Source organism: Tetrao urogallus, assembly GCF_951394365.1.
Source record: "Tetrao urogallus genome assembly, chromosome: 10".
Taxonomy (NCBI): domain Eukaryota; kingdom Metazoa; phylum Chordata; class Aves; order Galliformes; family Phasianidae; genus Tetrao; species Tetrao urogallus.
The window spans coordinates 3,686,983-3,701,467 of record NC_136823.1 but is presented as its reverse complement, the minus strand read 5'-3'; the positions used below and the strand labels follow the sequence as shown (position 1 = coordinate 3,701,467).

The following is a 14,485-nucleotide window of genomic DNA, read 5'->3' as shown; positions in this document are numbered from 1 at the left end:
TCACATCTCTCAATGCAATTGGTTCTGTTTGTTTCAAGGCTAACTTTTGCATGCTACTGATTTCCTTTGCCTGCCTTCGTCGACCATTTCAGAGGGAATGTAATGGTGTCTTACTAAAAATGTTGCCGTTCAAACTAACATAGTTCTGCTGGAGGACACAGCAGTTCAGTGTATAACAAAAGTAACTTCAGTGCCGGTCCTTGAAGTAGAAAAGCTGCTTCTGTTTGTTAACTGCGGTCAGCAGAAATGGAAAAAGCTCACAGTGAGTGTGGAACCGTTGGACTTGGGTATTTACAGTTGACATTATTCAGTAACTCTGAAAACAGCCAAGCCAAATGATAGGAATTTTGCCTTTATTGTCTCACATTTTGTCTTTTGTATTGAAAACTCCTCGGGCTTGCCTTGTGTGACTACTGCTGTGACTGCTGCTGTCCCCTCCCTTTTCAGTGGTGTTATAGGTGGAAATTAATATTTCCTGTAGCATATTGCTGTTGAAATATTTCCTTGCCAAAATAGCATTTGCATTTCAGTCTTGTGATGTAAACTGTAAGCACAACAGAGTCCTTTCTGCTTCTGTGCAAGCTGAGGAAAGGTGTCTTTGTAGAACACTAGAGAATTATGTAATGCAAGTGTAGGATTGTTCAAATGAATGAAACTGTACTGTATCCAGATGCAGATGAGCTGCTAAATCACGTGGGTCTAAAGCTGTGGAGATACTGAGGAGAGACCTGCAAGGATCAGTACAGCTCCATCCTGGGATATTTATTAGCTTCTGCACAGGGTGGCCTGGCACTAATATCCCCACAGCCCATTTCTCAGTTGTGGATTCATCTGCATCACCTTTTTCCCCTCCAGCCTTACTGTACTGATTACTGAGAACATCACCATTTTTCTTAAAGAAAGATGGATGAAGATGTAACTGTATTTAAAAGGTTACGTTTTTTTAGATCACATTTGCCAGGCATTGTCTAATGAGAAGACTTTCTTGCTTTCTGTAGTTTCAAGGTTATTCTTGAAAAGATTGGATGGCACACAGGCAGAGATGGAGAATAAATTTCGCTCCAAGATTGGGCTGGGTGGGACAGAAGTCAGAGGATTATTCAGTGCCTCAAAATGTAATTTGGTTTGTTTTACCAGTTTTGCAGATCACTGTTTTACTGTGTAGCACTTGGAAATTCATTCAAGACAAAGAATATTAACAAAGATGCCTAAAGTCAAATTAAAACTTAACAGGAGAACTGCTTTGCCAATTTATCACGTTTTACAAATAGGCCTAATTCTGTTGTTGCCTACCTTTTGGAGAAGCTTGAAATGCTTGGCTCTTTTTTTTTTTTTTTTTGTCTTCTACAAAATACTGCACTTTTACATTAAAGAAGCTGATTTTAGGCTATAGAATTGATACTACTTGTGCTGTTTGGGATAAACAGTATATTTTTCTTTTGCAGCACTGAAGAACATGGAAATCTTCTGATGTTTTTCAGGAGCTTTTCATCTTATGCCGAGTGGTGCAAACATCGTAGGTGCACCTTCTTACATTTCAAGGTACTGTCTGTCAAACCTCTCTATGTGAATACTCTGATTCTTAAGTGGTTGATTAAAAGAGAGCAATGCAGGTGAACTTTGTGTTCTTCAGACTGGTCTGGAAATCTTAATTTTGTGCATTCAGGAGAAGAGGATATTAGCTCAAGATGTTTGTGCTCGAGAGGCAATGACCTGGCTTGGTATTCATGTTGTTTTTACCCTGCTATTGTTGGGTTTCCTATACATGGAGGAAAAGAAGTATATCAGTGCCTTTTCTGTGGAGGAGCAAGGCAGCTGTTTATTACTATTAAATTTCATTTTGAAGATCAGCAACAACAGGGGGGGAAAAAAAAAGGCAAAAGGAAAAAGTAAAATTAACGCTTGTGGTCTTTGGCATTGAAGCGTCAGCTCTAAAGGACTGCATCTGTCTCTCTTGAAAGTGAGACAGCATGTGTTTGGGCTACAACACTTCCAGTTCTGAAATGTTTGACTTGAACAGGAGATAAACCATTCCTCCCTCTGAACTGGAAAATACTGTTCAAATTTTGTTTTAAGTTACCATTATTTGGCATGTTTATTTTGTCTTTGGACTGGTTTTAAGATAAGAAACTCTCCCACAACATAAAAAAAACAAATACTGCAGTCTTGCAAACGCTGAGCATTTTATATGATGAATGGTTGATGTTATGTGAGGGCAATTAGCTGCTGAATTGTTCTTTAGCTCAATTTTATTTAGCTCAAGCATTTAGTGTAATTAATCTCAGCATAATCATTGCTTTTCAACTGTATTATGAAGTGTGAACTGCTTGCATTCCTACTTCTTTTTGTTTTGGCTCTTTTAGGCTCTTCTAGCACTGTGCTAGGCGAGTATTTTTCTTCCATCTGGTTGCTTCATTCTGATAATGGTTTAAAAAATGTTTCCCAACTTTACCAATCCTTCCATTAGCCTCATGGTAGCAGTCACTGTTGTTCCAGGCAGAGCAGTTTAGTGAACAGCTGAAACTATTTTTCATTTTAAAAAATGGAAAGACATGAGACAGGAGATAGGAAATGTGGAGATGGTTTTGAAGCTGTCCTGTGTATCTTAAGGGAACAGTTTTAGAAGTTAGTTGAGCTGAGTGTAAACCAGCAGTGATGTTGTCATGGCTTCACGGCTTTTCTTTGGTATTCTGCATCATCATACTGATGGAAACCACGAATCCATGACAGATATTTCATACATAATGCATCTGTGTGATGGTGTTTTCACTGAAGTCAGTGCATGCTACAGGTTTATGTCAATAGAGCATCATTTTAAAGTTACTTCTTTTGGCAAAGGTACTGTTGAGAAAAATATCAGCATGGGAGAATATTTATGCAATCTCATTATAGGCTCATGAAGAGATTTTTTTTTTTTTTTTAGGCCTTCTTATTTCTGCCAGCATTCTTAATTCTTTTATCAAGAAAAGACAACTTTCAGGGATCAGAAAATTCAGAAATGGATGCATGATTAAATCCAACCTTCGTAGCCCTTGTAACTTTGTATCCTATGTCAAGTGCTGTGGAAGTGGCTAAGAGTAGCTTTTAACATTTGGATCATAGAAGTGAATAGTTGTAATGAGCATGTGTGTACTTAAAGTAATAATGGCCATTTCAGACAGATGATAACTGCGTATTTCAAACAAAGCTGCTGATCAGAAATGGCAGTTTTGTAGGGAATTTTTGCACTTAACAAAATTAATCATCCAATGGCTAGCTGTAAATAAGCAGAAAAGCAAATTTGGCAGCAGGCTTTTCTTGTGTGCAGGAGAAGTTTAAGTAGATGTGAGTAGAGCAGTGCTGTGTTAGAAACATTCTGTGCTCTGCATCATGTATTCCCTAACGTTGTGCTTTAGCAGTTGTGCATTTTTACTGGAACAAGCTGGGATATCACCTGTATGCTTCATACACAGACTCAGGAGCTCTGCATAATGCTGCTACCTTCTGCTGGCAGTCCTCTCTTTCTGTGGAGGAAAAATCCAAGATGGGGCTTTAAATGGCTTTTGGAGAGATGAGTGAAACAACCCACAAATCTTTGGTTATGGGTTCTTGCTTTCTTCTGTGTGATGGTCACCTGGTGTTATCTGGATTGTAGAACTTACTGCGCTCCAGCAATAAATGTTCATTTGCAAAATGGATTTACAGCTATGGAGAATTTTCTGGTCTACAGACACCTTTGTCTGCTTTGAAACTGCACCTGAAATAAGTGGGATTGTTGAAGAACAGATGAAGGAAGCTGCTATTGATTAACAAGAAGAAAGTTCAAGTTTATTGAAAATACAGAATAGAAATGGGGGGGGGGAGGGGGGAATAGAATGGTGTACATTCAGCTTAATGCTAATCAAGATCAGAAAAACAGAAGGGGAAAAAACATACTGAAGCTCTTTCACTTGATGTTTTAATGAGTTAACTTGCTGTGAATGAGGAAAGGAAATTAAAACACATGAGTATTTATTGGCTGCATGGGGCTCACAGAATATACCAGTTGTCTGTGTTTTGCTTGCAGAATATTAAAAGCATTAAATTACTGTTGATATTTAGTACTTTTTCAAAAATATATACAACAACTTCCTATGAAATTTGTGATGTGGTCGTGGTTAGATCTTAGTGTGTTTGCACGCATGTGTACATAACAGAAACGAGTGTACATTTGTGTGCATGATGTTTTCATAGGGAACCTGAAACACTTGGGGTGTTTATTGTTCCCATTAATACTGGAGAGGGCTTTGTGTAGTAGCAATGATTACATATGAGAATCAGATCTGAGACCACTGTTTATGTAATGTTATCATACTTCTAACTATGTTTTCTATATTTTATTTAGCAAATAGAGATGAAACAATTTCTGGCTTTCATTTCTTTCCTGATATAAATTTGGATTGGATTTGGAATGTATTTTGATATGCTCTGCAGTAGTTTATCTTTCCCTAAGTGCCTGGAGACATAAAAGTTTCAAGATTCACATGGAAAAAATGAACAACAAGCACCGTAGGACTTGGTTTTGTTCTCAGATACATTAAAACAATGGAATTTCTTTCTTGTTATATTAAAACATTTAAATGGAAGAGATGAGGACTGCTTTGTCCTTCTTGACTGGTCCAGGGTGAAAATATTTTGTCTTGATTTTCATAATTGCATCCTCTTTCAAGAAAGATGCACCCACTGTTGGTGCTTGACAGTCACCTGGATCTCAGCACTCTTAGTGGCAGAGCATCAGTATGTTCAGAATTCAGCTCAAATTTAGTAATAATTGTCTAGAGCACAAGCACTAACAAATCGAGGTTTAGCTAAATAGACATAATTAATACAAAATATCTTATAAAATCAATACTGATTGTGGTGGTAGTGATACGTTATCATGCATTTGTGCTTAACTATTTCTACAAATCAGAAATCTACACTAGCTTCAAGGTTAGTATGATGTTGGCTTAGTAATGGCAATTAGCACTTTTTTGGCATTTGTCAGTTAAAAGCATTTAAGCTTGTGGCTGGTATTTGAGGAGATAATAATACTTGTTTAACTTATTTGAGGATAACACTTAGAATAGTGTTATGTCAGAATTTTAATTTTAAAGATATAATGTTATGCTTCTGTACATTGCGAAAATATTGGGTGCAAGGGTATTTGTTTCTTTGATCTGACTTCTAGTTGAAAATCTGCTCATTTACAGGTAAGAGCAGTAATTCAATTTCTTGTTAACTTTATTGTCACATTTCCTGTCAAGACAAAGCAGTGGAAGAAGGCTCAGTCAATGTCATGTCTTAATAAAATGAAGAAAACAAGTGCTTGAGTCATACCCTGCTGTATGCTGATGGTTGTATTAAAATGGAAAAGCTGAAGTGGCAAGAATGACTCCTTTGAGCACAGCTGAACGAAGTGTCTATATATTATATATTTAAATCAAAAATATAACGTGTAGAAAACATTTATATGTAACATATACAGTTGAATGTGTTTATATGGATACATTCAATTGTAATATATAATGGCATTTGGATTATTTTGAAAGGAAAATATTAAAAGAAGATTTGATGCATACTTGAAATGTTCCATTCGCTTTGTTGCTTGGTACACTAAGCCTGAAAAAATTCTTCACCTTTTCCATAAGTTTTTAAGGAAACTTCAGTGAAGTTGAACTTGAAGAAATTCTGTCTCTAGACATAATTATCTTTCACATGTGATTTTTTTTTTCCATGCAATTTTGGAGTTTTAACTGAAATAGTTTAATTCCAGGCCCAAACAAATTTGACTGGAGTAAAAATTTAGCTTACTCAAGAAATGTTTTGGCTTATCAAAGTAAAATATCTTGATTTTTTTTTTTCTGGGAACTGGTGAAGAATGTGAAGCAGCAGTTGCACGATTATAGCTGTGTGTAACGAGTAACTGCTGAATAGCAAGTTGGAAATATATGTATGTGCACTTATGTACTTTTACACTTTGATTAACAAAGGATTCTGAAGTTTGGGTGGCATTGCAACTCCTAAATAGAATGGCTGCTTTGCAATAATTGTCAGAGGAGACCCTCATTTCAACAGGGAAAATTGCTTTAGCATGGAGAAGATATAAACATGTAAACAGTAATAAGAACGATCTTTTGTTACCATGATTGAGTTTTGGCACATGTAAGTAGTAGCTAGTAGTATGTTCCTACAGGCAGTGTTCTCAAGCAGGAGAAAGCATTGACATGCTTTGCCAGGAGGATTGGATTTCCTTCCATCCTTATCTCATCCATACGTGTGCGGATGTACCGTGTGTTATTAGACTTGCAGAAAGTGTCATCATTGATTGTAGTGATGTTGTTGTGCTGCAAAGCAAAACAAAGGGATGGGGGTATTTAAAATAAATGAATGCGTTCACACACATACAAGTTGAGAATTGTCAAGCTTTAACTTCCTTCTTACTCAATTTATCGACGCTGGGATTGGTTTGTGTTACGGATTGGTAAGAATCAAGTCTTTCAAACCAATCAATAAACGGTTTGAGGTTGTTACTGATGTTTGGAATTTATTGTTGACCAAAGATTATTACTGTTTTGGTTTATTTTTTATTTATTTATTGAATTTGGTGTGCCAAAATTTATGAGGAATTCCTGCATGATAGTTAGGCGATAACTTCTGACAGCAAGGGTAACATAGTTCTGTGTAACTCTAGGGAATTGTTTGAACGGCTTTTTCCTCCTGTATGTTAATAGAATAGACAGGTTGAACGCTGCTCAGTTGTGACCATACAGAGCAGAAGTAAGCTGTTGTTTGGAGGAGCACTAGGCAGCGATGGCACAACTGCAGCGCCAAATGCTTTGGAGGGAAGAAGAGAAAGACTCGGTCTTTCTGTAATGTAACATTAAGCAAAAATACTTCAAAAGTACCTGAAGGTGCAGAATGCGCAGGCTTTCTGGTAGGTTAAGGGGAACGGATTCCAGTGCATTATGTCCTAAGTAGAGGTAGGCCAAATTTGTCAGTTTCTAGTGGAACAAAAGAGAGGATCAGTGCTGGTATTACTTACTCTCATATCTGTTATTAGACATCGGCATTTTTTCTGATCACAGATAAAGCTATAAAGGGATCTGACAGGAAACATTCTTTTGTTGTGAGTGTTGAATTCTGTTTCATCAAGAAACTCATAGAGCAGGCCTTTATGTTCTGCAAACTTCTGTGTCACTGTACTGGTTATGAAACTTGGCTCCACTCTGAAGATGTCATTGTTAGCATTTCTGTGATCCACAGACCTCTACTTGAAACATCTGTTTTGAATCTACCATCTCTCTGTGTGTGAGAAAAGAAGTAGGTAAAATTGTATCTTAATTTCTTTAGATGAACTTCATGAGAGGGCAAGTGTACAATGAGCCACTATTCCAGAGTGCCTTCACAACAAAGCCTGAAATGCTGCTTCTTGCATGTCTATTTCTTGGATTGCAGAAATACAGAATAAATCAATATATTGGTCATTATGGTTATTCATTTTATCTAGCTTGCTTGCCTAGACTTACCTTGAAAGCATTGTTTTTGATTCCTCTGCTTTTGATTCTGTTTTGGTTTGCATTAAACGTTGTCAGTTTGGGAGGTAGAACTGGAAGTTTCACAAGTCGGTTTTCAGCAAGAGAAAGTTCTTCCAATAACAAGAGCTTTGAAAAGGCTCCATCTTCTATTTCTTCTATCATATTCCCACTGAAATCAATTCTTCTCAAAGTAGCTTAACACAAAAGAATTGAAAATGTAAATACTGAATGTAGAATTGCATGATGTGAAAAATCCATGGTTTTATGCAGGATGCTACAACTACTGTCATTGTAAAATCTAGTAGTACTTAAATTTGCAGATCACCAACTAAGAGTTTTGTTTATATGTATAAATTTGATGAAATAAATGCATTATGTATTTGTGTGAAACTTTCTGTTTGGATCGAGGCAACGTGCCTTTATGTACTGGTAGGATTTGCCGTGTCGGAGGTGAAGTAGGTGGGCAGGATCTGCGGAGCATTTGAAAGAAATAGACATGATTGTTGAAGACTGGCTGGCATACAATTAAATTTCATTTTTAGCTATTTGTTTTTGATGGTTTGGAAGTATTAAGATGGATATGTGGGCCAAAACGGGTTTCCGCATTGCCTTCCGAGCTCCTTTGCTGATACAAGCATTGAATTTTTAAATAAGTAATGTACATGATGTAAACTAGCAAAATATAAGGAATGTATATTATTTTGGTAGTTCTGGCAGAGTGAGAAAGGACACCAGGAGGTAAACAAATTAAAGTCTGAATGTTACTTACTAATGTCAGCAAAATCTGAGACAGCTATCCTCTTGATTTTATTAAATCGTGCATAAAGGTACGCGGTTTCCTTGGGCAGTGGGGGAACAGCTTCAATATCGATTTCCTCGCAGTACACCGAGCCGCTTAAACACACGCAGAGCAGGCAGGTAGGCAGATCTGAAAGGGAAGTATTTTGTGAGTGAGCAATTAAAAGTTAATCAGCTGACATCAGCTTCATTCAAATCAATTCTTTCTGGTATCTTCTAAGATTTTTCTCTCCGTTAAAAATTTTACTGTCCTACTAGCAGCATTTAAAACTTCTGAAAATCTTTTTTGTGTTCTATTTTCATGCCATGTATATACTCTGTTTTTATCTGAACTTGTCTTGAAATACAGGAGAAACATCTGAAAGGGCCCCCAGTTGATGTTGTAATTGCACTGGAGCATTTTTGGCAGGGTTTACCCACAGGATTTACCATTTTTGGATGTGGTACCTTATTTGTCATCTGTTAGTGTAAGAAATAATTAAAAAGAAATGTTTGTGAGTCAATGGTGCCACTGTTTAAAAAGCAGTTGTTTCTGTGCTTATCTGACTAGGAGCTTGGGCTTCTCCCAGGTCTGTTCTCCTTTTGATGGTGCTGTTGACAGATGCCATTTGACAATAATTAGTTGCCCTTCATTAAAACTTCAGTGAAAATCAGCACTTCAGTGGTCTTGCTGCATCATCTGTGATTTTTGGAAATTTAGATCACAGACCCAGAATGTCTCCTAGGCTGGTAAAGAACATTCTTGGTGTTCTTGTACTTCATCTGTTTCTATTCCCAAATTCATTTGTATCCCAATTCATTTCTGAATGTTTTACATTTCAGCAGGGGAAAAAAAAAAAACAGCCAGACTGGAAACTACGTAAATATTGGCCTCCTTGGTCATCAGATGTGAACTCTGAGAGCATCAGGTTCTTCAAATTAATCTGTTTAAACATGTTATGATATGGTTAAACTGTGGACCTTATTGGGACCTTTTTGTTTGTCTTGGTTCTCGTATGCCAAGCTTATTGAACCTGGATGCACCTACACAGCAAATGCAACTGTAATTCTGTAGAGATTGTTCCAGCTGTGTTTTGTATATTCAGAGTTTACCTGGAGATACTTTAGTATTTCTAATTTTTTTCGTATTTAATCTGCTCCATTAGAGGCTAAAGTTTAGAAGGCTTTCCCCAAGAGACATGAAAACATCATTTCTATATCCCTTGTCATCCTTAGTACGTTTAGTGTTGGTATTTAAAACAGGTTCCTTAGGAGACCTCGCACAGAGCAATACCCACTTCTCCATTGCTCACTTACTTGTATCCTTTGTGGGTCTGGCACTCAGTTGGCTGTCATCTCCTTGCAGTCTCAGGCCAGTGTCAAGAGAAACATTTGTTCCATCCTTTGTGAAAGAGCAAAAGTTATTTTAAAAAGCAATAAACAGTATTCCAGGGATCTTAAATAGTGTATCTCTTAACATGGGCTTCCTACCTCATACCATCTTGTGACATTTAATTTTTAAATTATTCTTATACGCTGGGTGACTGATGTGATGTGTTATCCCTCCTGTATGTGAGCTCTTCGTTTTGGAAGGCGAGAAGGGAAAATGAACTGCTACTCTTCTTTGGATAAGACCAATAGCCATAAAGAAAAATGAGTGGAAAATACAGACCATGTGATGATGATGAAAGAACAACGTAAGCTCTGAATGTCTCCAAAAACCTACTCTTCAGAAGGCAGATTTTGTAGAGAACGTGACATTTTGAGAGAGTTAGATTGAGAAGTTAGATTGAGTTAAAAAATATATCCTTACATTTCCTTGCCTTTGAAGTTATTTGAAATCACCTGTAAAGATATTAATTATCTTTTAAATTGCTTGAAAACTTGGCTTAGAAGTCTGTTCCTTTCAGGTATTGGCTGAAATTCAGCTATACGATTTCATGAAACTTCCCTGAAGGCTGTATTAAAACCTGGGCTGCTAACAAACGCAGCCTTGGGTGATGTTGGAAATGGTAGATTTTCACTGATTACAATAGATAGAAATTTTAGATAATTACCTATTATTTTGTGAGTTAGCGTATACATACAGTGGATCATACCATTGCATATTTTGGTGTTTGGAGGGAGGTGTTGGATTGATTGCAGCAATTGTGTTTGGCTGGCATCATTTATTGTCTTTTTTGATGGGAGATAAGTTTTAGAACAGGGTGAAGGTGCAGTGTGGTCTGCTTGGCTATTGAGAATGTGCAGAGAGAAAAGCATCAACAGATGTGGAGAACACTTTTCTTTAAGTGTGCTTAATGAACAGAATCCTGGCCTGAGTACTGCGATCAATGAAGAGATTCTGTATGCACCAGTTGCTCACAGGAACCAATTTACTTAATTAACTCCCTCACTGAGGCATCTAGCACACCTCCTAGAGCAGTGGAAGAACACTGTCAGTTTCCTTTGGGTGCCAACTTTGGTCTCATTTACTGGTGGTGGGTTTTTTTTGTTTTTTTGTTTTGTTTTGTATTTTGGAATGTAAAAGCATTGAGCTGAAGAAACAGGTATCTTGGCCAGCCTCTGCTGTTGTGACTCTTGGCGTGTGAACTGTCCATCACTTGGCTTGTCCTGTCTCTATCCAGGCTGTAGCTCTTTCTTGTGGGTTGTTTTTGAGATCTTTGGGAGAGGCTGATCTGTTACTGCTGGACTTCTCTGCACGAATTAGAATGCTGGTGACAGTTCAGTGTTGTTGCATGGAACTTCTGTGTAGAGAGAGAGACTTGAAGTGTGTGGTGTAGAGAAGCTGCTGGGGTGTAAGCTGGAAAGATAGAAGACTCAAACAAGCAGCAAGTCTTACAGGTTTCTGAAAAAAGTTTAGTTTACATAGCTCTGTTGATTAGGCGTACGAAATCAGGATCCTGATGGGTGTCGAGGCCAGTAAAGACTTATGGCTCACAAGGGAGACTTTTAATATGTATGAAGAATGTTTGCTGATGTAACATATCTGTACCAGGAGTAGGTTTCTAAAATGTTTTCCTGCTTGAGATGTGATCCAAGAATGAATATGCAAGTTCTTTGCAGAGCACAGTGCACAACTCATTGCTGAAAGGAGTATCACAAAAAAAAACCCAACCCCAAACAGTAAAACCTGATTATTTGCTGAATAATGTGAAATGCACAGGCAATGTATTCCCACTCACCCTCTGTAAATAGAGGTAGCCAATACATTGGAAGAATTGCTTGGACAGCTAAAAAAAAAAGTAGTAAGCATGGAATATTGGTGCAGAAGTTTGTTTGGATGATACCTGCAGGACATTTATTACTTGCATTTATAGAGATTAGTACACTGAAGGAATGTTGGTGTATTTTCATACTTAAATTCTACCTGTCACTTGCACCTTACTCCACAGACATGAATTCCCCACATAAAATCAGACTATTATGTGACATGTAAACACTCGAAACGTCTTTGGAACTTCCTCTGCAAAGTAATTGATTCTTCCTGGTAACAAACAGGTGTGTGTTAGAAAGTTGGGTGTTTATACTCAGTGAAATGAATTAGTCCATACATGTGATGGTGTCTGGCTTCAAATAAAGCACTGTAGTTGATCGCTACCACAAATATAGGTAGATGGATTTCTAATCTGAGAATTGGGGTTTATTTTTTTAGTGTAAACTTTAAAAATTGATTCAATACACAATAAGGAGTTAACTTGGTCTTGCAAGATTAAGATTTTCAGATTGGGCAAGTTGGAGGAAATTATTGGCACGCATTTCAGTTACAGCTGAAATGTTCTGGAATCTGGGATTTGTATTTTAATAGAATAGAATGCTTGCCTGCATATCCAGTGACTGAAGTTGGGGACACTGGAATTTGTAGAGATCTATTTGTTGCACATATGGAACTAATTTATTATTTTGCAATGAAAGCACGTCACTGGAGAACTGACCTGGTGGAAATAGTGACCGACTGCATTCCTGGAATTATCACGAGCAGAACTGTTGGCTTTCAGTAGACCTCTAGCTTATGGTGCTGCCAGCACAGGCACTGCTTAGTCTATGGCATATCTGCAGGCATTATTTCCTTGTAGGTATCCTCCTACTGTGAGTAGTGGTGTACTCTTAGTAGAATGACGTTAGTAGAGAAAGCTATTTGGTGCTTTGCTCATTAAAGTTACAGTACATAGCAATTTAAAAAGTCTTACTCATTGACTGGATGGTCGCTTCTTTGTTGAGTCACTTTAAATGCTCTTGTTCAGAAGTTAGTGAGGCGTGTTGCTCCATCACTCTGGCACATGTCAGGTTTAAGAATGCCTAGTTTGTTTCTGATATAAATACTTAGCTGCTGTTTTTAGCCTGGCGTGGAAAGATGTGATCTAAGTGGAACTGGAAAAGTATTTTAAAAATAGAGAGAGAAATGATTTCTCTTATAGATGTGCTGGGACTTACTGCTTATATCACTTGTCTTCTGCTCTCCCCTTTTATTTCATTGTCAGACTAGTTTATTGTAAGGAGGTGGGGTTTTGTACTGTGCCTTTCAGCTGAGGCTGTTGCACTTGATTTAACTCGTTCTTGTATCTCCTGTTTAAGCGTTTAAATCAACAGGCTCCTATATAGAGCAGCAGCAAAACGGTTCCGAGTTGTCCGTTTGGCCATATGGGGGTGCTGGTGAGTGCCGCAGGGCGTTTTGATGGCTATGTTGCAGAGTCTCAAAGTGTTAACACCGGTAGGTGACGCCCACGGTGCTGGGCATTCTGTATGTAGTACCTCAGAATTGCAAAAAGAAAACAAACAAAAAGCCCTGGGGAAAAAAAAAAAGGTAAAAAACACAACAGCTTGAGTCAAAAGAAAAGCTGTGGTTGATAGTGACAGGTTGCTTATGGTAAGATTACAGTTTCAAGTATTTCTTTGATAGTAAAAAAAAAAATCAACTGAATGAAATTACCCTCCTTAATCTGAATTCAAACTTACTTTGTTAATACAGCACTACCCAAACTGCCCAGCTAATGTGCTGGTATACCTTCTGAAACTCCTGAAACAGCAGGCACGTAGCTGCAGCAGAGTGAAAAGCAATGCTGTACTCTTAGTTGCAAAAACGTGTCGTTTTGGGGTTACTCAGACCATAACAAGAGGCAGTTTAGTGCTTTTAATTTGAGTGGCTTTCTTATTTCTGGAACTATTCTGTGTTTTGCCATTATTAAAAAGCTTCTCAATAAAACTTGTATACATACATGTAACATCCAATTCATTTCTATCATGTAACATCCAATTCATTTCTATCATGCTTAGCAGTTAAAATATGAAAGTGATTATATAAATGAAATACCTTTATTATATCCTGGGACAGCATTTCATAATCCTGTTGGATCAGGCTTCCCATGGCAATATCTGTCTCATAGTCATTAAACTTGGAGGAATCTTGCTGTATTGTTGGTGCTGGCTTCACCAGAGGTACAAACGCCACCAGGAAAAAAGCAGCCTGCAAAGTCTTCATTTTCTCACAGAGCAATGTGCTTGGCTTGCACTGAGCTGATGGAGGTCTGCTCGTGTGTTGACTGTGGAGAATACTTTCTTTGTGACTGCAAATGAAAATGCAATCCGTCAAAACAATATTTAAAGCCTAGAGAAGCAGTTGGCAGAGGTTTCTAACGCATAAGGAACATGGAACAACTTTTAACTCTTGGTATTCTTTAATTAGACTGAAGGATTAATAAAAGGTGCTATTAATGTGAAATGAAACTAGGAAATAATAAACAGCCTTTTCCAACTAGTAAAGAAAATATTATGTGTGCCTATTTGCCAGAGTGCTATTTCTGCCAATAGCAGGATTTTACAAAGCATTTTATGAAACACTTGGCATATATATATTTTATCAAATAAAAATGTTTTTTCCCTGTTGTCAAAATATGTTGCTATGAGCACTTGAGCTTGAAAATCATTCTCTCATTGCCTTTATCTTCATGTTTCAAAGCAAACAGCAGAAGATAATCCTCCCCCCCCAGTAATATTTTACAGGTTGCACACAATTGGGGCTGGGATGGAGGCTACAAGCACAGTTGAGAAGCATTTTAAATACATACACAGTATTTCTTAAAATTGATCTTCACACAGCATTTTGTTCTGCTTGCTGTAGTGATGTGCTTTATTTAAGCTTTAGGTGAAGGTACTTTCAGAAAAAAGTCCACCTA

The 14,485-nt window shown here is 37.5% G+C and overlaps 2 protein-coding genes across 4 annotated transcripts in view; one reads left to right on the top strand and one right to left on the bottom strand.

Moving 5' to 3' along the window:
* The window catches only part of CENPP (centromere protein P), a gene marked incomplete at both ends in the record, with an annotated part of 116,417 nt that overhangs the window by 9,933 nt on the left and 91,999 nt on the right, over nt 1–14,485 (top strand). For 2 of the 3 annotated variants that reach the window (XM_079540264.1, XM_079540263.1), the window contains one exon: nt 1,446–1,542. In XM_079540264.1, coding sequence (XP_079396390.1) covers nt 1,446–1,542 — 97 coding nt within the window. The remainder of the gene's footprint in view (nt 1–1,445; nt 1,543–14,485) is intronic. The other variant, XM_079540265.1, reaches the window with a different exon arrangement.
* OGN (osteoglycin) lies at nt 6,174–13,791 on the bottom strand (the record flags this gene model as incomplete). Its single annotated transcript, XM_079540262.1, has 6 exons — nt 6,174–6,344; nt 6,906–7,001; nt 7,527–7,729; nt 8,305–8,463; nt 9,630–9,714; nt 13,624–13,791. The coding sequence occupies 6 exons, from the start codon at nt 13,789–13,791 to the stop codon at nt 6,174–6,176; spliced, it is 882 nt and encodes a 293-aa protein (XP_079396388.1).